Raw genomic sequence first — 26,663 nt, 5'->3', positions numbered from 1 at the left:
AACTCTGCGTGCAGTTGGGTATATTTTTCTCTTCTTTCCTCAGCTATTTGTTAAGCCTCCTCAGGCAACCACTTCTTTTTCTTTGGGATGGTTTTGGTCACTGCCTCCTGAACCTGTTATGAACCTCCATCTGTAGTTCTTCAGGCATTCTGTCTACTGTATCCAATCCTTGAATCTATTCATCACCTCCACAGTGTAATCATAAGGGATTTGATTTAGGTCATATCTGAATGGCCTAGTGATTTTCTCTGCTTTCTTCAATTTAAACCTAAATTTTGCAACAAGGAGCTCATTATATGAACCACAGTCAGCTCCAGTTGCTTTTACTGACTGTATAGAGCTTCTCAATATTTGGCTGCAAAGAACATAAATCTGATTTTGGTATTGACTGTCTGGTGACGTCCATGTGTAGAGTTGTCTCTCGTGTTGTTGGAAAAAAGTGTTTGTTATGACCAGTGTGTTTTCTTGGCAAAACTCTTAATCTTTACCTTGCACTCTAAGGCCCAACTTGCCTGTTCTTCCAGGTACCTTTTGACTTCCTACTTTTGCATTCCAGTCTCCTGTGATGAAAAGGGCATCTTTTTTTCATGTTGGTTCTAGAAAGTGTTGTAGGTTTTCATAGAACCAGTCTACTTCAGCTTCTTTGGCATCAGTGGTTAGGGCATAGATTTGGATTACTGTGAAGTTGGATGGTTTGCCTTGAAAAATGAACCAAGATCATTCTGTCATTTTTGAGATTGCACCCAAGTACTGCATGTCAGATTCATTTGTTGACTGTGAGGGCTGTTCTGTTTCTTCTAAGGGATTTTTGCTCACAGTAGTAGATGTAATGGTCCTCTGAATTAAATTTTCCCATTCCCGTCCATTTTGGTTTACTTATTCCTGAGATGTCAGTGTTTTGTTTGGCCATCTCTTACTTGACTGCATCCAATTTACCTTAACAGTGGACCTAACGTTCCAGGTTACTGTGCAACACTGTTCTTTACTGTATCAGACTTTACTTTCACCACCAGATACATCCACAACTGTGTGTCGTTTCCACTTTGGCCCAGACACTTCATTCTTTCTGGAGCTGTTAGTAATTGCTCTCCACTCTTCCCCAGCAGGATACTGGACACCTTCCAGCCTAGGGGGGTTGTGTTCTAGTGTAATATCATTTTGCCTTTTCATACTGTACATGGGGTTCTCCAGGCAAGAATATTGGAGTCGGTTGCCATTTCTCTGGTGGACCACGTTTTGTCAGAACTCTATACAGTGATCTGTCTGTCTTGGGTAGCCCTCCTGCATGGCATGGCTCATAGCTTCATTGAGTTATGCAAGCCTCTTCACCACAACAAGGCTGTGATCCATGAAGGGGTTGACAATATAGTATACCCATTTATCATAACACTCTTAGTAAGCCAAAAGCAGAAGATAACTTCCAAACACTAAGGAAAGGCACTTGTGGAAAACTACAAGTTTTCCAAAGACTACAGAATTACGTCATAGTAAATGAACTGCTGAATGCTTTCCCTCTAAGATCGGGAACAAGGCAAGTGTATATACTTTTACTACATTTATTCAACATTTTGTTATTCAAATAAAAGTCCTGGAATTGGAAAGGAAGAAGTAAAGCTGTCTTTATTTGCAGAGAACATAATTGTGTATTTAGCAAATTGTAAGAAATCTACAAAGATACCTAGAACTAAAAAGTGAATTTAGCTAGATTACAGAGTATACAGGTCAATACACAAAAATCAATTTTATTTCTCTATACCAGCAAATAACATTTAGAGAATGAAATGTAAAACAATTAATTATAATAGCAACAAAGTTTAGTAATAAATGTAATGAAAGATGTGCAGTACTTAATACACTGAAAAGTACAAAACATTGCTGAGGGAAATTAAAGAAGACCTTAGTGATTAGAAAGGTGTTCTGTATTCACGGTTTAGAAGAATAAATAGTATTTAGATAATTTGGAACAGGTTTACATTTTTTAAATATTTAGCATATTCCAATCAATATTTTTACAGGCTTGTTTGAAGAAATTGGTAGGTTGGTTCTAAAATTTATTGGCCAAAACAGTTTTAAAGAAAGTTTGAGGATGTTACCTGCTATCAAAACTTGCTATAAAGCTCCAGTAATCAAGATAATCAGGTATTGGTGTGTGGATACACTTTTAGATTGGTGAAACAGAATAGAGTTCAGAAATAGATCCACACTTGTATGGTAAACTATTTTGTGGCAAAGGCACCAGGATAAATAATTGAGGAAAAGGTAGTCTTTTAAACAAATTTGTTTGTTGTTCATTTGCTAAGTTGTGTCTGACGCTTTGCAACCGCATAAACTATAGTGCCCCAGGTTTCCCTTTCCTTCACTATCTCCTGGAGTTTGCTCAGACTCAGATCCATTGAGTCAGTGATGCCATCCAACCATCTCATCCTCTGACGCCCCCTTCTTCTCCTGTCCACAATCTTTCCCAGCATCAGGGTGTTGGAGCTTCAGCATCAGTCCTCCCAGTGAATATTCAGGGTTGATTTCCTTTAGGATTGACTAGTTTGATCTCCTTGCTGTCCAAGGGACGCTCAAGAGTCTTCTCCAAAACCGCAATTCAAAAGCATCAATTCTTTAGCATTCAACCTTCCTTATGGTCCAACGCTCACATCTGTACATGACTGCTGGAAAAACCATAGCTTTGACTATGTAAACCTTTGTCGGCAAAGTGATTTCTCTGCTTTTTGATATACTGTCTAGTTTTATCATAGAAATGAGCAAGCATCTTTTAATTTCATGGCTGCAGTCACCGTCCGCAGTATTTTTAGCCCAAGAAAATAAAATCTGCCACTGTTTCCACTTTTTCCCCTTCTATTTGCCATAAAGTGATGGGACCAGATGCCATGATCTTTGTTTTTTCAGTGTTGAGTTTTAAGCCAGCTTTTTCACTCTCCTCTTTTACCTTCATCAAGAGGCTCTTTAGTTCACTACTTCCTCTTCACTTTCTGCCATTAGAGTGGTATCATCTGCATATCTGAGGCTGTTGATATTTCTCCCAACGTATTGATTCCAGCTTGTGATTCATCCAGCCTGGCATTTTGCATGATATATTCTATATAGTAGTTAAATAAGCAGGGTTACAGTGTACAGCCTTGACGTGTTCCTTTCCCAATTTTGAATCAGTCTGTTGTTCCATGACTGGTTCTAACTGTTGCTTCTTGACCTGCGTACAGGTTCTCAGTAGACAGGTAAAATGGTCTGGTATTCCCATCTCTTTAAGCATTTTCCTCTTGTTTGTTGTGATCCACACAGTCAGAGGCTTTCGTGTAGTCAATAAGCAGAAGTAGGTAAATGTTTTTCTGGAATTCCCTTGCTTTTTCTGATACAGCAGATGCTGACAATTTGATATCTTGTTCCTGTGCTTTTTCTAAATTCAACTTGTACATCTGAAAGTTCTTGCTTCCTGTAAACAAATGGTGCTTGAACCACTAATATGGAAAATAATGAACCTTGATCTGATGTTACAATCTACACCGAAACCAGCTAGCAGTGGATCATTGCTCTAAATATAAATGTTAAAGTTATGAAACTTCTAGAAGAAAACACAAAATCTATTTTGTGTTAGGCAAAGATTTCTTAAACAGGACACAAAATGCACAAACCGTCAAAGAAAACAAATGACAGTAGACTTCATCAAAATTTAAAATTTTTGCTCTTCCAAAGACACATTATATAAAGTGAAAAGGCAAGCAGTAGACTAGGAGAAAATACAAGACGAAAGGGCTTGTATCCAGAATATAGGCACAGTTAGGTTTCAAACTCAGTCATGAGTAAAAGTACATAATAAAAATGGGTAAATGATTTCAAGAGACACTCCACGAAAAGAAAGTATATAAATAAACCCAATATCACTAGTCATTGGGGAATTGTATGTTAAAATCCCAGTAAGTTACCACCTTATACTCAACAGAACTGGTAAAATTAACATTGCTAATAATGCCAAGTGTTAGTGAAGATGTAGAATATTTGGAATTCTCATACATTGCTAGTGGGACTGTAATATTGTGTAGTCATTTAGAAAAAGTTTGATACCTTTTTTAGGTTAAATTTACATTTAGGGCTTCTTAAGGGGCTCAGTGGTGGGGGGAAAAAAAAAAAAGATCCTTCTGCCAGTGCAGGAGATGTGGGAGACGCAAGTTTGGTGCCTGAGTCGGGAAGGTCCCCTGGAGGAGGAAGTGGCAACCCACTCCAGTATTCTTGCTTGGAGAATTCCATGGGCAGAGGAGCCTGGTGGGCTACATTACAGTCTGTGGGGTCTCAAAGAGTTGGACACAAGTGAGCGACTGAAAAGTGAAAGTGAAAGTATTAGTTGCTCAGTCGTGTCTGACTATGTGACCCCACGGACCACAGCCCGCCAGGCTCCTCTGTCCGTGGAATCCTGCAAATCTACATTTAACATGTGACCCTGCAGTTCTCTCCTAGTAGTTTCCCAAATGAAATGAAAACATATATCCACAGACTGTGTGAATGTTCACAGTAGTGTTATTGATTATAGCCTAGGAATAACCTATTTGTCCATTTGCTAATGATTGTATAAATAAACTATATATCCATAGTATGGAATATTGTTCAGCAGTACAAAGGGATGAACTTTTGATGAGCAACAACAACATGGGGATGAATTTCAAAAACACTACAATGAATGAAGTCAGTCAAATGCAAAAGCCTAATACTCTAGGAAATTCAAGAAAGGCAAAGCATTAGTAGTTGCCTGGGGCCTAGAGTCCGGGCAGGGAATTGACTATAAAGGGGCAGGAAGGAACGTTTTAAGAGGATGGGAATATTGTGGTTGTGGTGGTAGTTACAGGTCTAATTCATCAGTTTGTCAACCTGTATACTTAAAATGTCTCAGTTTTATTGTCCTGTGGTAAAGCTGTTGGAAAGAATACTGTAGGGAATGTTTCTCTGCTTTTATTTATATGTATTGCTAAACTTTTCAATAAGTTTAAATGGGTTTCTTGAGACTTCTGGAGTTTGTATTATTTAATACAAATAGGGGGAGAAAGTTGCTGAAGTGAACAAAGTTACAAGGTTGATGGGGTTGCTGTGTTTGGTGTTCAGGGAAAGCTTTTCTGATGAAGAAACATTTGAACAGACACAGATGAAATGAATTTAGTTAAGTCAAAGAAAGTTAAGTCAAAGAAAGTCTTGCCTGTTTCTTATAGAATTTTATGTTTTGTAGTTTCTGCTACATTTAAGATTTTTTCTTATTGCATTGGCTAATAATAATTTTTGTTTTCATCTTTGTCTTATATTTTCCATGTTAATTTCTTGAGAAAAGTTAACTGTACAGATTTTACGTGTTGTTAACCTACAGTCTTCATTCTATGCTTTGTTTCCAGTATGTGCTCAAATAATGCATTTTTATGAGTTTTACTTAGAATAAACAGATCATTGCTGTATTTGTTAATATTTGTTTTTCCTAGCTCAGTATAGCACTAAGTTATAAGTAGAACCAAAAACAAAAAAAACCTGAAGTGAAAAATCAAAGATGCAAGTGCAGGTTCATGTAACATAATTCTAATTTTACTGTAAAATAACACATGAGACTATTTGCTGGTACCTTTAAAGGCACCCATGGTAGATGAAAGGTGGGAGAAGTGCAAGTATTCTTGAATTTCACTAACAGATAAGAGACAATGTTTGGAAACAGTTGATTGGTTGGATAGAGATTAGAAATGACTGTCTTGACAAGATTTACAGTTTTGTTTGAATAGTAAAGGTTCTTTTAGATTTCATGCATGTCCTCACTCACTCTAGATAAGTAAGGTATCTGGAAAAAACTTGAGGGCATCATGTCAAAATGGAAACATTAGGAGCCCGTGTTCACATCTTACCAGTAGATGGCAGCAATGTGCTTTGTTTAAATGTTCTTGCTTTTATTTATTTTTTTTTTTAAGTCGAAACTTGAAACTATACTATATAGTTTTCTTTTAGTGAAAAGCAGGACAGATACGATACCCTTTTTTTTCTTTAAACACATAAAAGTCTTATTACTATTGTGTAATATCAGTTTATATGAAATAATTTTAGAAATTTCAACTGATATAACTTGCCTAAAAAGTGCTAACATTGTATAGCTTTTGTTGTAACTACTTCTTAATTGAAATCTGTATTTTCCACAGTATTATTACTATTTTGCATATACTTTTCTGCCTCATAGGTTTTTCTAAGAGCTGAAACTGTCATAAAATGTTACAGAACTAAAAACTATTTTTACTAAACAATACAGGAGTGTTTAATCACGTAACTGTGGAGGCCTTTTCTTTGTTTATTTGAAAAACACTCGTGAATTTTTCTCTTTCATGAACAAAGAAAAAATTAAGGGTTACTTTTATAAGAAGAAAACATTTTACTCTTAGGTAGTTAGGTCCAACCAGTTATCTTCGCATGGACTTGCTGGCCTCCGTTCCCGTCACTTCCGTAAGTGACCTGTCTGCAGTGAATAAACGTTCTTTCCCCTCTTCTGCCCCCTGCCCAGGAAGGCCAGTGGGATGAGAGCGGTGCAGAACTGACTCTCAGGTTCAGGAAGGATTGGGAACAGGGGACAGAAGTCTCTGGCTTGAGGAGACACATAGCTGATAAATCATTTTAGTTTCTGTCTTCTCTTTTATTTCGAGAAATCTGTGGATTTAGAAGAGAGGTTTGGAACTGTTTTAGAAAATAATATTTACACAGTGCTGAAGTTTCTCCCAATTTTTCACTCAATGTGTGCTGCCTAATTCCTAAAAACTCCAGAGTTCTTACAAAACAAAGAATTCAGAATTGACTTTTATCTTATAGAAACATGATTTATCAAGATCACTTAACATATACCTTACATACTTTGAAATTTTTATAGACCACAAAAAACTTTTTTTTTTTTACCTAATATACCCTAAAATAACACAGTCTGCCAGACCACAGTACATCCGTAATTTAGAGCAGCAGATGTTGCTACACATGCTTCTTTTTAAGACCAAGAAGCAGCACAAGAGAAAATAAAACAAAAAGTTCAAAACAGAAGAGAAACATGAAACAGTGCAGAGATGAGGGAGTTGGGAGGCCAAGGGCAGCTGGTTAGATTAGCAGAGCGAAGGGGTGTGGCGATCAGAGCTCTGTGTTGGCTGTATTTATCTTTTAAATGCTTTGTAAGTCGTATGCTCATCCTGTTAATCCAGGTTTGATGGCTTTCTACTAAAATTTGTTTTCCATTAAAACTACTTCAATTAAGCTGAAGCAAGAAGGACTTGATGCTCATTATGTGTTTAATCATTCCCCATTTCATGTGAGAATTGGCTAAGATGTGCTGTGCCACGGCAGAATTTGTTGCTTTCTCTACCAGAGTCTGCTAATGTTTTCATTTTGGTTTTAACTCTAGCTGATCCCACAGTTAAGGACTTAATCGGAGGCTTCACTGCTCTTCATTATGCAGCCATGCATGGCCGGGCCCGGATTGCACGCCTGATGTTAGAATCTGAATACAGGAGCGACATTATTAATGCAAAAAGCAATGATGGCTGGACTCCCCTTCATGTGGCCGCTCACTATGGTAGGGACTCATTTGTCCGACTCCTACTGGAGTTCAAGGCTGAGGTTGACCCGCTCAGTGATAAAGGTACAACGCCGCTTCAGCTCGCCATTATCCGAGAGCGGTCAAGCTGTGTGAAAATCCTCCTGGACCACAACGCCAACATCGACATTCAGAACGGTTTCCTGTTGAGATACGCTGTGATTAAAAGCAATCACTCTTATTGCCGAATGTTCCTCCAGAGAGGAGCAGACACAAACTTGGGTCGCTTAGAAGATGGACAGACTCCTTTACATTTGTCTGCCCTTAGGGACGATGTGCTCTGTGCACGGATGTTATATAATTACGGAGCGGACACGAACACAAGGAACTATGAAGGACAGACCCCATTGGCTGTTTCAATAAGCATTTCTGGAAGTAGTCGACCGTGTTTGGATTTCTTACAAGAAGTCACAAGTATGTAATTTAATTATTGCTATTATTACATTTAAAAATTTTTTTTGCTTCTTCTGAGGAGCTTAAGGTGTTTTTACAACTTAAAATGACCAGATGTTAATGATTCTTGTTAGCCCTGCTCTTTCCACTCGTCTGAAATGAAAAAGAAAGCTCTATATCACAGGATTTCATAAAAATAATCAATTGTGTTACTAAAAGTAAATAGGCATAGATAGGATGAGAGAAAAATTGGCGAAAAGGATGCAGAGAGAGGAATTTTTTAAATAAACAGAGATCAATACGAGAACAGGGCATTTCCTACTAGTCATAAACATAGTCTTTCCAGGCTTTCATGGAAATTGAGAATGAGGAATTAGAAGGAGAATTTTGGATCTTAGCATCCTTAGCTATGGAAGTGTCTTAGAATTTGTGCTTTATTCCTAAGCTGTGCTCGTGTTTTATCATTCCGTTTCTGCTGCTTTACAGTGTGAACACACATGGAATGGAATAGCAGTGTTATTTGTTAGGCATCCTAGGAGTACAGATTAAGGATGCTAGATATTAGAAATGGTTGTAAGGAAAAGTTTGTTCCCAGTAGGAAATTTGGTGCCACTGTCCCTGGCCCACACAGGACAGTGTAACCGGCCTGTTTTCGTGTAGGTGCCTTATTTTTAAGCCGCAAAGTGTGTGGCCTGCTGCGTTAATGGTGCCTGTGTTATTTTTCGGATGGAGGAATTGGTTTGTGTGGAGCAGCCACCCTCTCCTCTCCGACTTCCTCGTGGGTACTCTCAGAGCTTCATATTCAACATGAAACTCTCGTCTCTAAACGCAGCGTTTTGTCTACCGTACTTTTTAATGAATTCCCCTTTCCTCAACTAATTTTTATGTTTCATTCATTGTTATAGAAGAAGAAAGACATTCTAGGTGCCAAGTAGTAGAGGATTAGGAGCTTACCTGACCTGCTTGTAAATAATCCACTGTCCTTGGAACTGAATTTGGGAGTAGAAAATTTATGAAGAAATGAGGTATAATTTGGATTTTGTTTATTCATAAGAAAGACAGGATGAAATTATTACCACTGAGTATATTCAGACTCAAGCATAAAAAAAATGACACTTGGGGTCTAACCCGTGCTGTCCACAGAGCGTTCAGTGATGATGGAAATGGCCTCTGTGCTGGCCACTGTGGTAGCCACTAGCCCCATGTGGCTGTTGAGCACTGATTTTGTGGCAGGTGCCACACAGGAAATGGATTTTATTGTACTTATAAATTATTTAAATATCCGCAAGTGTCGTCTTCTTCAGCACAGATGTGTCTGCCTTGGGGGAGGTATTTTGGGGTGTCTGGTAGGTGAGCCCTTGCAGAAAGCTTTTGAGACACAGTAATGTACTCAGAGACAGGAGGTGCTGTGTGTGCTGATTGCTCCCCGCTGGCTTCAGATCCAGGCCATATTTTAGGAAAAGACTGCAGCAAAAGTTCAACTGCTGGTTCTTTCAGCAAATATTCTAGTAGTTTTCAGTTACAGACTGATGGGGTGTTGGTGTTGTGAAAGATAAAATTACTCTTGGACTTCAGGTTAGAATGCTGTCGTGTGTATAGCCTGTACAGTGTATCTTATACATAAATTCTGAGTGTCTTCTTGTTTTTGTTGCTTTCACTTTGATACTAGATTACTTGGCTGCCTTCAGGAAGGCATGTTACACACATAAATGCCGCAGCCTGTTAAATACTTTGATCAGTGGTCAATGGCGTAGACTAGGACTCAACTGACTAGACTTCACTCCAGCCCTAACTCAACCGCAGACTACCTGTGACCTTGGGTGGGTTTGCTAACTGCTCTGTGCCTCAGTGTCCTTATCTTAAAGTTACGGTAATCATATCTGTCTTACAGGCTTGTTGTGAGGATTAAATGAGTTAATATGTATAAAGCACTTAAAACAATACTTGGCACATTATAAGTGCTATGTGTTTGTTTGTTTGTTTGTTTGTTTTAAGAAAATAAAGTATTAAATGAAGGTGGACGAACAGCAGGGCCTGACTTGCTACCTACAGATCAAATCCCTTAGATTCTTATTCTTCCCTGCCTGTTTTCAGCTCTCTAAATTGTGGTGCGGTCTGCATGTGGAGACAGGCGGCCAGAGGGATGGGAGGAGCCGCCCCTTTGTCCCCAGCCCTTTGGAGCTGTTCAGCTCCACCATGGAGTGCTGCTGAAGAGCAAGTGATGAGTTAAAAAGAGATTCACATGTACCTTTAAAATTAGGGCGGATAGAAAAATTGACAGGCCTGCCTCTTTGTGTTTGAGTTCTCCACTGCACCTGGAGCAAAGCCGTGCACCTAGTAAGTCTGCAGAAAAGGTGGATTGGCTGACTGCAACCATAAGGATGGTGGCTTAGCAAACTTGGGATGCTTTTCAGAAGCGAAGAAACACCCGTCCTTGGAAGGATGCAGTTAGCCTCTGTCTTCAGACGCTGCGACGTAATTCAGTACCTCTTGCCTTTGCCATCAGTGGTGTTTTCTGCCAAAAGCAAATGAAGTGTTTCTGCTTCACCTGTGCATTATTTATGAGGTTTTCTTTTTCCTAGTGTGCTGGAAGGACCGACTGTAACTGATGGCTCATTGGAGCTCTGTACTGGCTCTCTTGAAAACAAGAGTGAAAGACGGTTGGGTGGTTCAGGGAGCATCAGGTTAAATCCCTGAGCTCCTTCCCATCTGTGCTGCTGCCGAGCCCCTGCTCCCTCAGCCCCACGTCCTCGGCCTCTGATCTGAGAACTCAGACTCCTGAGGTGTAAGAACAGCGAAGGCACTTGGTGGTCTTTGTTCGGGGCCATATTAGTTTTCATTGTTCCATTTTGACAAGAGAGCACATTATTTAAATTGGAAGAGCTCAAAACAGTCATAATCTTAGAATCTAAAAGCTGTTGTGGCTTTTTAGAAAAATTGCCGTAAAACCTCTGATACATACTCCATGAAAACAGGGCAGGTCAAATGGCTTGGTTACAGAGTAGTATCTGCAGGTGGCTTGTTGATCACAGTAGAGGGAGAAGCCACAAAAAGCTGCTCTTACTCTACAGACAGACTTCCAGAAACCTCTGCCTTCTTGAATGTCCGGAACTCAAAGTGGTCTCCTCCAAAAAGCCAGTCGACTTTTTTGTGCCCGGGAATAATGAATACAACCAAGAAGAGCCAAAGATCATACCTAGAGCGTGAGCATCACCTTGCTGAGGGAAAGCTGTTTCCTCCTTAGAGAAGCTAGTTTTTGGTCTCTTAGTTCTTTTACTAGGAAAAAAAGAAAAAGCAGAGTGGAGCAAATAAACTAAAGACACAGTAAGTGCGAGCAGTGAAGATGTGACCGGTGACAGGAAGAAGTGGTGGTGATGACAGGCAGAGCAGGCGTCCTGCTGGAGACCCCTTACGGAGGCCTGCTGAGCACACTCACTCTGAGGGTTGTGCCAGTGCATGCCGTTAGTTAGAGTAATTTGTGTGTGTAGTTTGCACACACACCATTATAGAGCTAAGAGGATCATGGAAATTCTGGCGTTATAGGAAGGGGCAAAAATTCTCTAGCTGAAGAGCGGAGACTGTAGGAATGTTTGTCCAATTCAAAAGGGAAAAAATTAACACGTATGCATAAGAAATGGCAAGCACAAGAAAATGTTCACGGAGGTGCAAGACCAAAACTTCAAGAAAGATGGTTTCGAAAGGAAAGCTTCCCTTGAGGAAACCGGTCAATAATAAGGGAAACCTCCCTGAGCAATTGGATTATAAGCTGGTGCTCCTTTCCCCTTGTCAGCTCCCTGCCCTACAGTGTCAATTTCCCTAGTCAAAGAGGTGTTCAAAATGTGAAAGTCTTTTAGGAAAGAGAGACAAAGTCCATGAGAAAAGTATTGCCCTTTCCGCTGTTTCCTGCCTTACCCCCTACCCGCGCCCGCCCCCCGCCAAATACCCACACTGTGGTGAGAGGACTGTGGTGGGGGGATCAGGGAAACATTTATCCTCCGGGTGGGCTAGGACTCTGGTGACATCTCTCCGTTCGGGAGCAAACCTTTGTTGTGCCGTTTCCTGAGTGTCCGTCAGGCCAGTGTTCACACCCTCCTCCTGCCAGAGCCGCCAGGGGTCTCTCCCTGTGAGAAGCTGAGAGGGTCCCTGAAAGGACAGCTCAGAACACGTGAGCGGTTCCTACGACTGTGGCTTTCACTCCCAGGCTGGGCCACGCACAGAGCTTGGCCGCTTGTCTAAAAGACCACTTAAGTGTTCCTACTAGTTTGTGGCTCCAGTAGGTTCTGCCCCAAGTGCACCGATTTCAGCTCTGATTCTAGATCTATCTCTTTCTCCAGATTCGGTGGTGGAGGTTCGCCCTATACATCCATTTACTGATGGGTCCTAGATATGCCCTTGATGAGTTTGTTTCAGCTTTTTCTTCTTGTAAGGACTGGAGTGATTATGATTACTTCAAGTTCTCTTTTATGTTGGAGCTGAAACTAGAAGTCTGTTCATTGTTTTTATCATTTTTCACTTATATTGTGAAAATCATCCACAATGTGAGAATCATCCTGTCCGCAGTCCCTAGGGCTGAGCAGCGTTTGCCCTCTTGGGTTCAGAGGCCCGTGTCTCCCTCTCGGCACCCTGACGGTTTCTCAGCGGGGCCTGTGTCTGGTTGCTGTTGCATCAGCTGCATCCGGTGGCGGGGAGAGCAGACAATGGGCTCTTGCCCCAGCGTCTGACTTACCTGATAGGCTTGGGCAGGCCGCCTAGCCTCCCACCCGCCCCACGGGTCTGTGGCCTTCTCTGAAAATCGGGGGAATCAGAGTCTGTGCAGTCTCTCCTTTTAAAAATTCTTGCCAATAACCACTCTTAAAGGGAATAAAGGGAATGATATACTGCTGCTTGTGGTTTTATTTTTATTTTGTTTTTGGATTCATACAGAATGGTGTGGACTTTCAGGGGTCCTCAAGACATGAGATCAAAACTAATTTCATAAGAGTACTAAGATACTATTGGCCTCTTTGACTGCACTGACTTTGCACTGATGTGTAAGCGGCGGTGGCTGAAACAGCAGGCATTCATAAAGGCAGTGGCCCCAGAGGCTGCTAGCAGTTGTGTTCTTCACCACAAGGCAGTCTGAGTAGAGTGTTCCAGATCCATTCAGGAATGTCTTTGATTTAATTTTAGTAAATCTTATCCATTTGAATGTGTACCTTTTTTAATATTCTATGGGATGGAAATTGGAAGTGGTCTTACTCTGTAACAAAGTGGGATTGAATTAAGAGAAAGTACATCTGTGATTTGTCTGATCTGAACCAGCAACTTTTTTTGATGGAATACCATATTTACCTAAAATACGAGATGGACAGCCGAGCTAGGCTTTGGTATTTGGTAGACATTTTCTTGAAAATGAATAAAGTTCACTTGTCACCTTAAGGAAAACAACTGAAAGTATTTATGATGAGCAACAAATTTTGTGCTTTCAAGTGAAAGTTAGAATTTTGAAAAGCTTATATTTGCCACTATGACATTGACAGTTTACCAATATGTACAACTTTTCAAAATCAGTAGAGCTGTTAACAAAAGTAATTTTTTGCTATCATGCAATGAATTGGGTCACCATTGGAAAGATGTACATGACTCAGGTAATCAGTGTTTTCCAAACGACTAATGCATGGTGTTACACAATCATGCATTGGGTAAAAGATCCCTTCAAAGGGCAAAACAGACCAATGGATTTTAATATGAAAGGGTATAAAAAAGTTCACTGATTTGGTGTCAGATTCCATATTGAATCTAACCTTAAAAAAACACCTCTTGTTGAGTTTTGGTGTAGTATCAAAGATCCATGATTTATCTATAAAGGCCATTAAGTCTCCCTTCCTTTTCCCACTACCAGTGTGAGTCTGGATCTTCTTCATTTACTTCAATCAAGACAGCATATTATTTGCAACATGGTGTGCAGAGGCAGGTCTCTGATTCCAGCTGTCTTCTCTGAAGCCAGACCTAAGAGATATTTGCAAAGATGTAAAACAACACCACTCTTCTCATGAAATCTTTCTTGTTTTGGAAAGCAGCTTTTTTTTTTTCCATAAAAATTTATTTCAACTGATAATGAATTTTATAACTCTTACTTTAAGGAATCAGTATTTTAAAAATTTCTAGATTTGGTAAATATAGATAGATACAACACACATAATAGAGAAGGACATGGCAGCCCACTTCAGAATCCTTGCCTGGTGGGCTACAGTCCATGGAATTGCAAAGAGCTAGACACAACTTAGCAGTTCCACAACAACACACGTAAATGAAAATTCTTTGAGGTCATCCAACTTTAAGAATGCAAAGAGGTCCTCAAACTGAAAAAGTTGAGACCTAGCAACGTTCAATTTCTGCATTCAAAATTTTAAGGACACCCTGTTAACCTAGTGTTCTAGGATTTAATGATTTTCTAACATATTTCCATTTGCAGTTAAAATCTGTGAATAAGATGGAATGTTTTAAATTACTGCTTGGTCGATGCCAGCATACTTATTACTTAGGATCTGTAGAGAGAGATCAGTGATCATTCCATCAGATGCCCTGGGGGTAAAACAGGTTCATTATTTGTCAGTTTAGGAAATGAGTACCCTGAATTATAGATAGCAGTTTCAGTGATTCTCCATGCACAGAAGCATATCAAAGGTGCCAAGGAGTCCTTGAGTAAGTCAACCACTTAACAAGGTTTTAAATACCTTGTTTATCTATCTATCTATCTATTTATTTTACATAGCATGGCAGGCTCTTGCATAAATTATTCTTAAGGCAGAGAATATGTCAGTTGGGTGTGTGTTTAATATTCAGAAGAGTCAAAGGTAATGTAATGATCTGTGTTTCTAGTAGTTGCTGTTACAGTACTTGAAGCAGCCACTAAATATGCTTTAGTGGTATGTAAAAGGTAGCGCTCATTATATTTTGATTTGTATGTTTTAAAGAATTAATAAAAGGAATTAATTATTTAAATTTTAAATAATTTTAATGTATTTGATAATTTAAGTACTTTATAATTTTAAAATGTTTATTTAAATAAAAATGCTTTAATGATTACACTGATCAGAAGGAATTTGAAAAATAAAGGGCTCATGTTTCTGAGAGAAAAACAGTTAGGTAAATGGGAATGAGTTGGATAAATTGTTTTGCAGTGACAATCTGTCAAGTACTTTTTTCAGTAATTTGAATTTACTTTTTAAAGTGATTTTAAGAAAGTGAAATTTAGGCTGTGACTTTCTCAGCTAAGTCCAGTACAGCAACAGGTGTGTAAGCAGGAGGTCATAACAGCTCCTCTGCACTGGGGACCCTTACGCCTGTGTTCCTTTGAGATGCTTCTGTTACCAATTTCTTTGACTGTTTTTGTTTTTTTAGTATGACTTACCAAATAGTGATACTTTATAGCTCTTTGGAGAAATAATTTGTGTAACACATTTTAACTAAGATTATTTTTGATTATTGATTTTTCTTCTAATTGGGGATTTTGTTGCACTTCTGCATTGTAGTCTTCCTAGGTTATTTAGTCTCAATTATTAAAATTACTTTTAGAAATAAATAGTACACTGCATTTGTAATGGGCTAACCTTTATACTTAGCACTTTTCATCTTGGGTCAACATCTGCAGTGGTCTCCCAGTACCTCCGTTTTATCTGTTTCCCTTTTAAGATCCTACCATGAGCACGTTTCATTCTTTTGCTCTTGTCCCTGAACCCCCATCACAAGGCTTGGTATGAAATGTGTTAAATCTTATTTTATAGGACAAAGGTAGTTGCTAGCTCACCTCAAAATAAGAATCACGGTATTGAAAAATAAAAGGCTACTTTGATTTCGCTCTTGGATGCAATCCAGAATTACACAGCATCAGCTTGGATGATGCGGTACACAGTTCTAAGTCAGATTACACTACATTTTAAGGTTCTTTGATATAGAAAGTATGACCTTATTCTGTACCATTTCTATCATATTTGTATTACTTTGTTTCTTGTGTAGCCTTCTAAGGATTTCTGTTATTTGTTGCAAAGCAATATGTGCTTTTCTTTGGCTTAAGGCAAATGCAGAGGTGGTCATGTCAAAAGGAGATATTTAATGCTTTAGGGTGTTTAATTTTTGAAATTATGCTGCAGCCCTGGTTTTGTAATTTGTTCTAGACTAAACCCTTCAAAAGCTGATTTCCTATTTTATACCAGCCCAATTATTACTAATGATGGGCTGCTTTAGCAAGTGGAAAGACTAATAACCCTTTGAAGTGTTATGTAATGCCATTGTAATTCATTAGTATGAATAATAGTTTGTAGTGTCTCTGCATCCCCCATAGCGTTTATAGTTGCTTAAATTATACTTTGTGTGTGTGTGTGTGTGAGATGTCTCCCCCAGGCCCACCCTATTGTAATCCCATGAACACGGCAGTTGCTGTTTAACAGCACAGGAAGGAGACACCTTGTAAATAGCATGTACGTGTATTGAGTTTTGTTGTTGTTGTCCCCTTTATTCTCTTTCTCTGCCTTCTTTTCCTCTGTCTCCTTCTTTCCTTTGCCCCTTTAATCTTTGGGACAGTGCATTTTTAAGCACATAGTAGGTGCTCAGTCAGTACTTTTGAGTGATGTGTTGACAAGAAAGTGAGTACAGGCACACCTTGGAGATATTGCGTGTTCTGTTCCAGACCACTGCAGTACAGGGAGGCAGGCAAATTGTTTGGTTTCCCAGCTCATAGAAAAGTTACGTTTATACTACATTGTAGTATACTGAGTGTGCAACATAGCATTTTGTCTAAAAAAAAAAAAAAAGTAATAATAACATGCTTACCTTAACTTAAAAAGTACTTTATTACTAGAAGATGCAAATCATTATCTGAGCATTTAGCCAGTGGTAGTAGTAACTTCAAAAAAAAGATCACTGATCGCAGATAATAATAAAATAATAATCAAGAGATAATAGTACAATAATAGTGAAAATATTTGAAATACTGTAAGGATTACCAAAATGTGGTGCAAAAACATAAAGTGAGCAAGTGCTGTTGGAAAAATGGCATTGATAGACTTGCTCAACTTAGAGTTACCACAAGCCTTCAGTTTGTAAAAATACAGTATCTACAAAGTGCAGTAAAATGAGGTACGCTTGTACTTCTTTCTTCAGTCATAATCTTCTGTTCCTAAAATGATTTTCCTGGGAAAAAATGGCTCCTGAAATAGTCTTGGAAATAGCAATGATTACAATGAGTAGTCTTTATTGCTTTTTATCATGTAGCCTGCTTTTCATCTAGTGCTACTACCTCCCAAGGTGAGGAAATAGCTGTGTATTTGTGGACACCCCTCACTTCATCACTGCACAAATTCTTCTACAAAGTTCCCCCATCTCTGCCTAATCCAAGTCACGTAGTGATTTCCAGAATATAATTTCCATCAGTTTGCCCAGAACTGGGCATCATGCTCCTTTACTATTAAACTGTCAACTCATTTTCTTAACCATCTTAGCAGCAGGAAAACAGAGCTCCTTCCAAGAAGGAGCCCTCTGCTTTTTTGAGAAAGAGAAGCAAAACATTATATCCTTCCAGTATTTAAAATTACTGATTTAACATATAGCAAATACTCGATAACTCTTACTATATGCCTGGTCCTGTTGTAAGCACTTTACCAGAAGTAATTCTTCTTCTGCTTGTAAGGCCTATTGTGTGGGTCATCCTCAGTTCATAGATGTGGAAACCAAAGCAGAAGGCTAGGTAGCTCACCCAAGAGCTTCTGGGTCTAACAGTTGATGGTTTAACTGTGGCTTTTCCCATTGGAGGTATTTCTGCAAACAGGAGTTACATATGGTTAAGAAATCTTCAAAAGATTAGATTCCGCCCAAACATTGAGACTGCTACAACATACTGCTTAAGAAGAAGAGAATTCAGCAGCAAATTGAGTAAAGCTTTCTGATATTTAGGCATAGGAAGCACATTTTCCCCTGGAAAGGCTCATGCACCAGTATCTCTTGCGGATGGTGGCTTTTCTGTAGCTGTGTCCTTTGAATTCAAATTGCTGGCTCATCTTGGCCCTCTTGCGATTTATCACAGCCAATGAGCAGAGCCAGTGGCACTTGTAATATTGTGCCTGGGAAATTTTCTTACCTAGATTGTTAGGGCATTTCCAGTTTTCCCCTTACCTCATGTGACATGTTGCCAAACTATATCTTCCCTTGCCTCCAGCTTCTAGTAACATTTTAAAAACTTTTAGCCCTGACCATCAGCCTCATCAAAGCTCTTCCTCCTGCTGGGTCCCAATGACAAAGCTATCTAATTTAAAGATTTTTTTTTTTTTTTAATGATAACACCCTACTTCCACATTCCAGAATCTCGGTTATCTAATGCTGCAAAATTGAGTGACTTAAAATGATAATAGTTGATTATTTTATTTCTCTGCGCCAAGCAATGTCATCTTGCTGGGGCCACTCCACCTTCCAAATGTCTCACTCTGATGGCTGGCTAGTTGTGCAGGCAGTGGCTGGGAGTTCAGCCTGGACTATTGGGCCGTGACCTTAGCTCCTTTTTTGACCTTAGCTCCTTTTTGTAGACTTAATGTCCTGGTGATAGTTGTGTGCCAAGAGTGAATGTCTCAAAAGCCAGTTGGGAGCTCTGATTTATGAGTTTCACCATAGTCAGGAGCTCACCCGGTTTCTAGGAGAGGGAACCCAGATACCGTCTCTTAACACTGAGGTATCCAGTCACGTTGTTAAAGAAGAGCGTGAGGTCTTTGGAGATATTGTAGTCATCTTTGGAGAGTGTAATCTTCCACAAAAGAAGACCTTTTGTCTCCATCATTTCTACCTTAGCTAAGCAAATTCCAATAATATAATAATATAATTTTTCCACATTGTTAGATGATATGTTTTCATTTAAGTATACATGTATATTTATATATGTCAATTTTATCTCATCTGTTTTGCCTTGAATACATTGTGGTGGTTCTTTTCATTAATACTGTACTTCAAAAGAACCTGCCGTCTTTTAGGAAAATCAAATTCTTTAAAAAAAGATTCAAATATGATTGATACTCTGGTTTGCATTTATAGATCAAATAGTTTAAGCATTTGTTGAAAAATGGCTGATAATTTATTCTGTTCCTAAAGGTAGCCCATGAATGGTGATGAAAAATATTTCGAAACAGATTAAGAAATGATTTGCTGTTGACATGGGTGTGTTTTGCAATGAGTTAGTTGTCTGTTTTATACTCTTAGGAAAAGCCTATTAAGTATTCATTTGTCCAGCTAGTGTTTGTTGAGTATTGATCGTGTCAGGCGTTGGCAGCCAGAAATCATCTTACCCTCGTGGAACATGTAAGGAAGAAGATGGGCTTTACTGGGCGATCACCGAGGGAATGTGAGATCATAGCCACGTTCAGCACTTCAGAGAAGTGTAACTCAGAAAGTACCTGATAGGGAGCCTGACCTCGTCTGCTCTAATGAAGTGCCCTTTTTATCAGAGATCTGGATGGTGAGGAGGATATAGCCTCACCAAGAGACTCACGAGCGCGTACAGCAGCCTTGCACAGATCCTCAGGCGGACATCCATGGAGATACCTGCCGCTGGCTTACAGCCGTTCTTAGGAAAGCAGTAGCTTTAGCTGTGATTCTGTTCAGAGACCATGTATTTAGTGCCTCTCGGAAAGCGCCTGATCATACAGGCCCTACAGTGCAGAAGTCTGAGTTTTAAGGATCCTTTTTCATTTATAATTGTGAATAATGGTGATCCCTGTAAACAGGTACAATTCAAGTAATAAGTACTAAGTGTAGCAGTAGTCCTCCACGTATGGCCTGGGGACTCCTGGAGTTAACCAGACCCTTTCAGGATATCGAGATCAAAATGATTTTCCTTGTAATACTAAGACATTATTTGTCTTTTCCACATTCCTTCTTTCATGAGAGTAAATGAACTTCCCCAGAGACTGGATGATGTGGTTTCATCACAGCAGAGTGAATATGAGAGCATGCATGAGACTTCAGCGATCATCCATTCATCCAGACCTTTAAAAACGTGAAAGGTTTTTAAAAATTGAAGATTGGAAGAATGCCATTCTTCTCATTTATTTTTGAAAATACTGTTACTTTCATAACGATGTTATTTATGTTAACATGTAATAGGCTTATCTTTATTATTTGTAAAGGAATTAATACGTATTTCTGAACTTTCTGTTTTAACTTCTTACATGGTAATTAAAGTGTAAAGAGGTTTTGAGACCAAAAAGTTTGAGAACTGCTGAAGTATGGCATTGTTCTTGACTTTAAGCATGTTACTTAATGTTGGAGATGCAAGCAGTCTGTAAAATGGGGATGATGATCAAAGTACTTCCCTCGTAAAAGGATAAAAACAAGTTAGTGTATGTCAGGAGCCTATAAGACTACATGGCATAGAGTATACATTGAACATATGTTAATTTGTATCATTATTGCCATTTAATATGAAAGAAGAAATTTATGTGAATCCAAACACTTCTGAGGCTCTGTGTCAAAGAACTTTTGCTCTTGTTTGTGGTCATCTCCATTGTTTTGGTGAAACACGGTATTCAAAGATGAAAGAAATTGCAATGTGTGATTTCTTTTTCTTTTTTGAGTTCAGTTATAGCATAGGTTTTTATCGGCAGATGGTCAGGATGGCTTGTTTGAAGACATGGAAATTCAGGATAGCTTGCTTTGCCTCTTCCCCCTCCCTGCCCGCCCTCCCAGTCCGCTCCCTTCTCCCCACAGCAGGGTTCTGCTATGTCTAGAACCATGGGGAACAGAGGGGCACACCTCATTTGGGAGAGCTCCCCGGGGTTGGGTTCCGTGCCCTGGACAGGGAGCTGATAGGAGGAACTTAGTTCCCTCACTTTTCAGGTGGAGACACTGAGGCCCAGAAGAGGGATTTGCTCACACAGGTTCAACCCGCATATTAGAGGCCTACCTGGGACAAGAACTGACATTCCGATTTGTAATGGTAAGAATACCAGGCTGAGAATCAGAAGAACTGGTTTTAGTCTGAGTCTCAAACACTTCAGTTGATCGTCTGATGTTGAGCAGTTGACTAAAATCACTGATCCTTAGTGTCCCTATTTGTAAAATGGAAGTGAAACTATCCACCATCCAGGGCTGTGAAAAGGATCAGTGAGATTCCATGTAATGGTACCCAGGACGCATCCTCCTAGCTCATCTCTCTGCTCCTTTGCATGTAAAGTCCGCAGAGAGATACTTCCCAGTGAAATAAAGTACTCCTTTCAGAACCTTAAAGCCCTCCTTAAATGTTGTGTTTTGCAGCTTTGTGACATTGTCTTTTTTCTGTCTTTTTAGGACAGCCCAGAAACTTGCAGGACCTGTGCCGAATTAAAATTCGACAGTGTATAGGCCTTCAAAACCTAAAACTACTTGATGAACTGCCAATTGCCAAGGTCATGAAAGACTACTTAAAACACAAATTTGATGATATCTGATACACAGAGAACTGTGAGCGAGATTAGGAGTTATATTCCAGATACTTAAAAGGCTTTTTGCCTTGCACAAAGTATATCCTATGCAATTTCTGATTTGCTGTGAAGTCAGAAAGCAGGTATACACTTTACAGGTTTTTTTGTTTGGTTGGTTGGTTTTCATTGTAGGGGAGAGATTTTTTTATACACACACACACACACACACCCACACACACACACACCCACATGCTTGAAGGTCTTAATTTGGTTTCTTGGTCCAAGTTTAAGAGGTCCAAGCTTTCTATACAATATTGCATTTAAAACAATTGTTTTTCCAAAATGACACAAGCAGGTTTGGAGTGGAGAATTGACCCTTTCCAAATTTATGGTTTCATTGGTGTGCACAATATTATAAACCAGCAGAGCACTTGTTACAGTTTGGAGGCACAATTTCACCCAGGGCATCCAGGGCTCTACTGGAAAATGCCCTAAGAAATTTTTTAAGTAATGCTGTCACCTCATTCATTTTAATGAGTACAAATTGGCTGTTTCAAACTGTTCTTTTTCTAATTAACGTAGCTTTGGATGACTTAAACCCAGTCCCTCTGCTTTTTGTTGGTGTGCTCGTTTCTAACTTACTTTTTTAACAGCTGTAGTACACTACCCGGAGACGTTGAGTCTCAACTTCTGTCTCTAGTTGAATTGTGCTTTTAAAACAATTAATGGGAAAGAAAATAACTTTATAAAGCCCGTGTATTCTGTTTTTAAAATAGTGCCTCCAGTGCAGTACTCTTTCTGGTGTATTTTATCCATTATTTCACTTGATGTTCCTCATTCCACAGCTGGCTTTGACATGCCTGTGAGAACAGGAACTGCCACTTTAATTTTAATTGCAGAACATAGAGTCAGTTGCAATTTCCATTTTAAGCTTTGTCTTTTACTTCAGTTTAAGCAGAAAATTTCATGTCCTGGTGGTAGAGTATTCCCTAAAAATAGCCAAAATACTGTTAAATCATTTGGCTTTAATGGATAAATAATTTGGGATGGTTTCATGGTGTTTATTTCTTCCCAGTTGAAATAAAATGTCTAAAGGGTAAAATTTCTAATGGGTGCATATTTGTAAGTCTGGTTAATTTCTAATATGCTAATTAAGCATTTCCTATCTATTTTAAAGTTATGCACAGTGACGCTGTTCAGAACAGTTATTTTCTAGGTTGATCGGCATATGTTTGCAGTATAAACATAAATATGATAAAGTGTCAGTAACAGTGGTTCCAGAGATATTAGCAATCTGTGGAGATGCCCTTGGAAATGAGCCCTGTGCTTGACGTGTCATCATATTAGTTCCAGAAGAAGCTTTAAAACTATCCCAGTATTGTTCTTAGTGCTTTGGGAAATTTCAGAATATTTACACACTAGTAATAAATTTATTATCAGAAGTTTACAAAATAAAGGACTTCTCCTGTCTGAATTTCTAGTTTTAAGTCATTAAGTATAAAGTTATTTCACCTGGAAAATATAACTAAGTAGAATTGGGAGTCTCCTCTGGCTTTATCCTTTTTCAGAGCTGACAGTGATATTTCCTCAAGCACAAAATTTATTCTCTTGGATGTGGAGTGGCTCTGGCATCAGATACCTGCTCTGCTAGGCCTGGGCTGGGAGCAGGTTTCTGAACAGTGGGCAGCTTCGGGGAGAGGGTGATGTGAGGGATCATGGCTGGGGTACATAGCCTCTTCCGCAGGGAACCACTCAAAGTGTGGCCAGTTTTGCAACCATCCAAAAACTGTAACTGGGATGTGATAGATAGAAATGGGTATTCTGACTTTTTTTCCATATAAATATCTCCAAAAAGTTATCTTCTGAGAGAGTCCTTGTGAAGCTAGGAGCTGAGCTGTGTTCTCCTCTGGAAACCGATAATCAGGTCAGAGCTAAGACACACTTTTGGCATCAGGCACCTGGCATGGCCAGAAATGGATGGCGTTGCTGCTCCCTGAACCCGGGCCAGGGAGACAAGGACATGGGAAGGCAGGCAGAATTCTGTACTTTGAGCAGTGTTACATTCGCACAGGGCTCATCTCCTCATGTGTCTATTAATTTATTCAGTTAGTTTAAAATGATTTTCTTTCCCCAGCCATTCAGAAGTCTCCAAAACTAAGTTCACCATTGAGTCAGAGTCAGGAAATTCCAAGTAAAAAGATCAGATGAAGGTAAATTCTTTGTTCTATATTGCTGCTTAGACTTCAGAAAAGAAAAAAAAAATTATGAGAGCTCTTCCTGGAATCAGAATTTCTATTTAATGAAGAAGTGTATAATTCTGTTATTTGTTTGATGTTTGATTTTTCTGGAAGCTTGAAAAGAATGTTTTATTTTTGTTGTTACTAGAATCCCAGTCACATACCGTCTTTAACAATAACTAAAATGTCTCAGAGTCGGTAACTGGCAGAATACAGGGGTGAATGTGCAGGCCTGCTCTCCAGTTTGGTTGGCAGAAAAGTGCTCTGTAGTAACATGATGAGAACAAGTGTTTTCAGAAGATCAACTGGTTTTTCCAGAATCTTGACTGAAATGTTCAGAATAGTATCACATTTGTCACTGATCCTTCTGTTTCTTTTGAAATTTATTATTTAAGCCTGTTACTAAACCTTTATAAAAATATATTTGGCAAGTACACCAAAGACACCAGCTCATAAAAGATTATGATCATTAATGAACTGCAAACCTCATCTTTTGCAAATGGAAGATTTTTTTTGTGTGTGTAAATATTTGTGTTTATAAATGTACAGCAGAGTAAGGATGTTTTTTAGATTATTTAATTTCCACATTTCTAAACTATTTACTACAGAATAATCCACACTTGTTAGTTTGGAGGACTTGACAATTTCGTTTTTTTAATTCATTATCAGTCATGCTTGGAGCAGCATTTCCGCTAGAGAATTCAGTGTTCTGGCAGTAGCAAGAGCACACATCTGGAGCGTGAGGGAGTCTAGCTTGATTTGTCAGATACACACCCTACGAGACGAGGATGTGTAGTTTAACTACCACAGTGGACCATACAAAAACTGAGGTTCTAACTTGGTGCAGAATTGCTCATCAGCCCAGAGTGTCATTGGGATGAGGCCCTCGGCCCACAAATTTAGCTCTCATGTAACTCCTAGTGTGTTATATCATAATGTATTTTGTTCTTCCTTTGTAATGTAAGTTTTGCTTTGGGTCAGTTTGAATTAAAAAAAAAAAACACTTAAATCTGGTTTAAAACATAGTGGAACTGTGTTTTATTTCTAGTCTGCCTTAACTTTTTAATACTTCCAGCTATTTGGTCAAAAGAAAGAAAGTGAACTCTGTCTTTTATTCCTCAGCATTTTAGATAATTAAGATTTGGGTAAGAATATAATACCGGAAACAGCACTGTTTCAGATCATTTAAGATCCCCGCCCCTCCCCACCCCCCACCCCACGCTGCTTTTTAACGCATTCTTCAAATACCCTCCAACAAAAGACTGTCTATCCCTTCTGCATGTTGATGGGGCACTGAGCCTTTGGGGGCCAGATTCACCTCTGCCTCCTCTGACGGAGGACAGAGTTTGGACCACAGCATCTCTAAGCACAGAACAGTATATTCAGTTAAACAATGAATTTGAGGTAGTTTATTAGCTTGCTAGAGATATAACAAAACAACTTTGACTTCATACTTCCTCTGTATCCCATAAGCACAGCTTGATTTAGGAGAGGCCTCAGACTAATGAGTGATGGTGTGCTAAGAAGGGAGGGCAGACGACTTAGCACCTCGTGGAGAAACGCAGTGTTTTGCAGCCATAGCCTTGTTACAGACTTGTCCAGGATTTGGCACAAATGGAAGCCAAGAATGGGACATTTGAAACTATTCCTAATGATCAGCAGGGGAGTTCAGATGTGAAAAATAGCTGTGTTGCTTGGAAATTTTGAGGTCATTCCTTTTCCAATATGATGTAAGTAGTGTATTGTTTTTTCAGCTGAAAGACAATTTGCTAAAATAGCTTACTAGCTATTGATAAAACAGATTATCTAGTTGATAAAAAAAATTTCCACGTCCCATGTAGTTGGGTTTCAAAGATAAAAAAAAGTGGACTTGTATCATTTTGTATTTATGTAACAGTGTGGCTTTCTGTTCTCATAACACATCTTAGAAATGTTGATGTTAGAATTTATATTAGCTTCAATACCAGTCAAGATTTTAAATATCCACTGCCAGATACTGTTATTTAGGTTGATGTAGACTCCTAAGATACAAAGACAGTTTGTCTTTATTTTATCATTATCTTGTCATTACCTATAAGGTTTATAGTAAGGTCTCTTAATTCTTAGATAAAAAACAAAAAGGTCAACCAGCATATGGCTCTGCTGATAAATAGTGATCAAAGTCTTATATTTCTCTAAGATCATGGTACATTTTGTAGATATTTATCTTCCAGAAAAACTGATTTTTGAGTGACAGTTAACAATGCTCAATCCCATTTGAAAAGACAAGTCCTATGAGAGATCATCATTGTGTGAATAAAACCCAAAAGTAGCGGTGTTGTTGCAGTGCGTGAAGTCCACCTGTGGAGTGTCTTCTACCAAGTGTTGCTGTTTCCATTTCTTACTCACCTGTGCCCAGACTGGGCTTCCCTGGTGGCTCAGAGGTTAAAGCGACTGCCTGGAATGCGGGAGACCCAGGTTTGATCCCTGGGTCGGGAAGATCCCCTGGAGAAGGAAATGGCAACCCACTCCAGTACTCTTGCCTGGAGAATCCCATGGAGGGAGGAACCTGGTAGGCTACAGTCCACGGGGTCGCAAAGAGTCGGACACGACTGAGCGACTTCTTTTCTTTCTTTTCTTTGTGCCCAGAGTGTCTCGCGCTGGGTTTCAGTTGTGCATCCACAGGCTAAGTGCTTTATCAATTCTGAAGATCCATAAACCATTAGAAGTAAAGGATCAGGTTAAAGCGAAATATTTCTCCTCTGTTGCAGATACGGCCTCAAAAAAAAAATCATTTCTAGTTATTATATTTTATATTAAATCTTGGTTTGTTCCAGCATCTTAAAAATCACACTCAGAACCTTTTTTTATGTTTCCTTGTAATTAGGAAATTGTTTTAAATGCATAAAAGTAATTTATGTTACATTATGTAGTCATTAAGTGACTCACTTTCTGTGAAATAGTATTTTATGAATCAGAAGTGAGGTGGCTGCATTTGGATAAGGGGCTCAGTTGAAGCTGAGAAGCTCAGTTATGTGATGAGTAGAG

The 26,663-nt window shown here is 39.1% G+C and overlaps 1 protein-coding gene across 2 annotated transcripts in view; it reads left to right on the top strand.

Moving 5' to 3' along the window:
* ASB7 (ankyrin repeat and SOCS box containing 7) overlaps positions 1-24,657 on the top strand; it is a 55,035-nt gene extending 30,378 nt beyond the window's left edge. Inside the window, exons 5-7 of one of the 2 annotated variants that reach the window (XM_069559196.1) lie at positions 7,397-8,002; positions 20,837-20,936; positions 21,287-24,657. In XM_069559196.1, the coding sequence (XP_069415297.1) occupies positions 7,397-8,002; positions 20,837-20,895 (665 nt within the window). In that variant the 3' untranslated portion in view covers positions 20,896-20,936; positions 21,287-24,657. The remainder of the gene's footprint in view (positions 1-7,396; positions 8,003-20,836; positions 20,937-21,286) is intronic. The other variant, XM_069559195.1, reaches the window with a different exon arrangement.
* The last annotated feature ends 2,006 nt before the right edge of the window (positions 24,658-26,663 follow it).

This window comes from Ovis canadensis, chromosome 18, assembly GCF_042477335.2.
Source record: "Ovis canadensis isolate MfBH-ARS-UI-01 breed Bighorn chromosome 18, ARS-UI_OviCan_v2, whole genome shotgun sequence".
Taxonomy (NCBI): domain Eukaryota; kingdom Metazoa; phylum Chordata; class Mammalia; order Artiodactyla; family Bovidae; genus Ovis; species Ovis canadensis.
The sequence above is the reverse complement of the archived record's forward strand: the minus strand, read 5'-3'. Positions and strand labels throughout refer to the sequence as shown.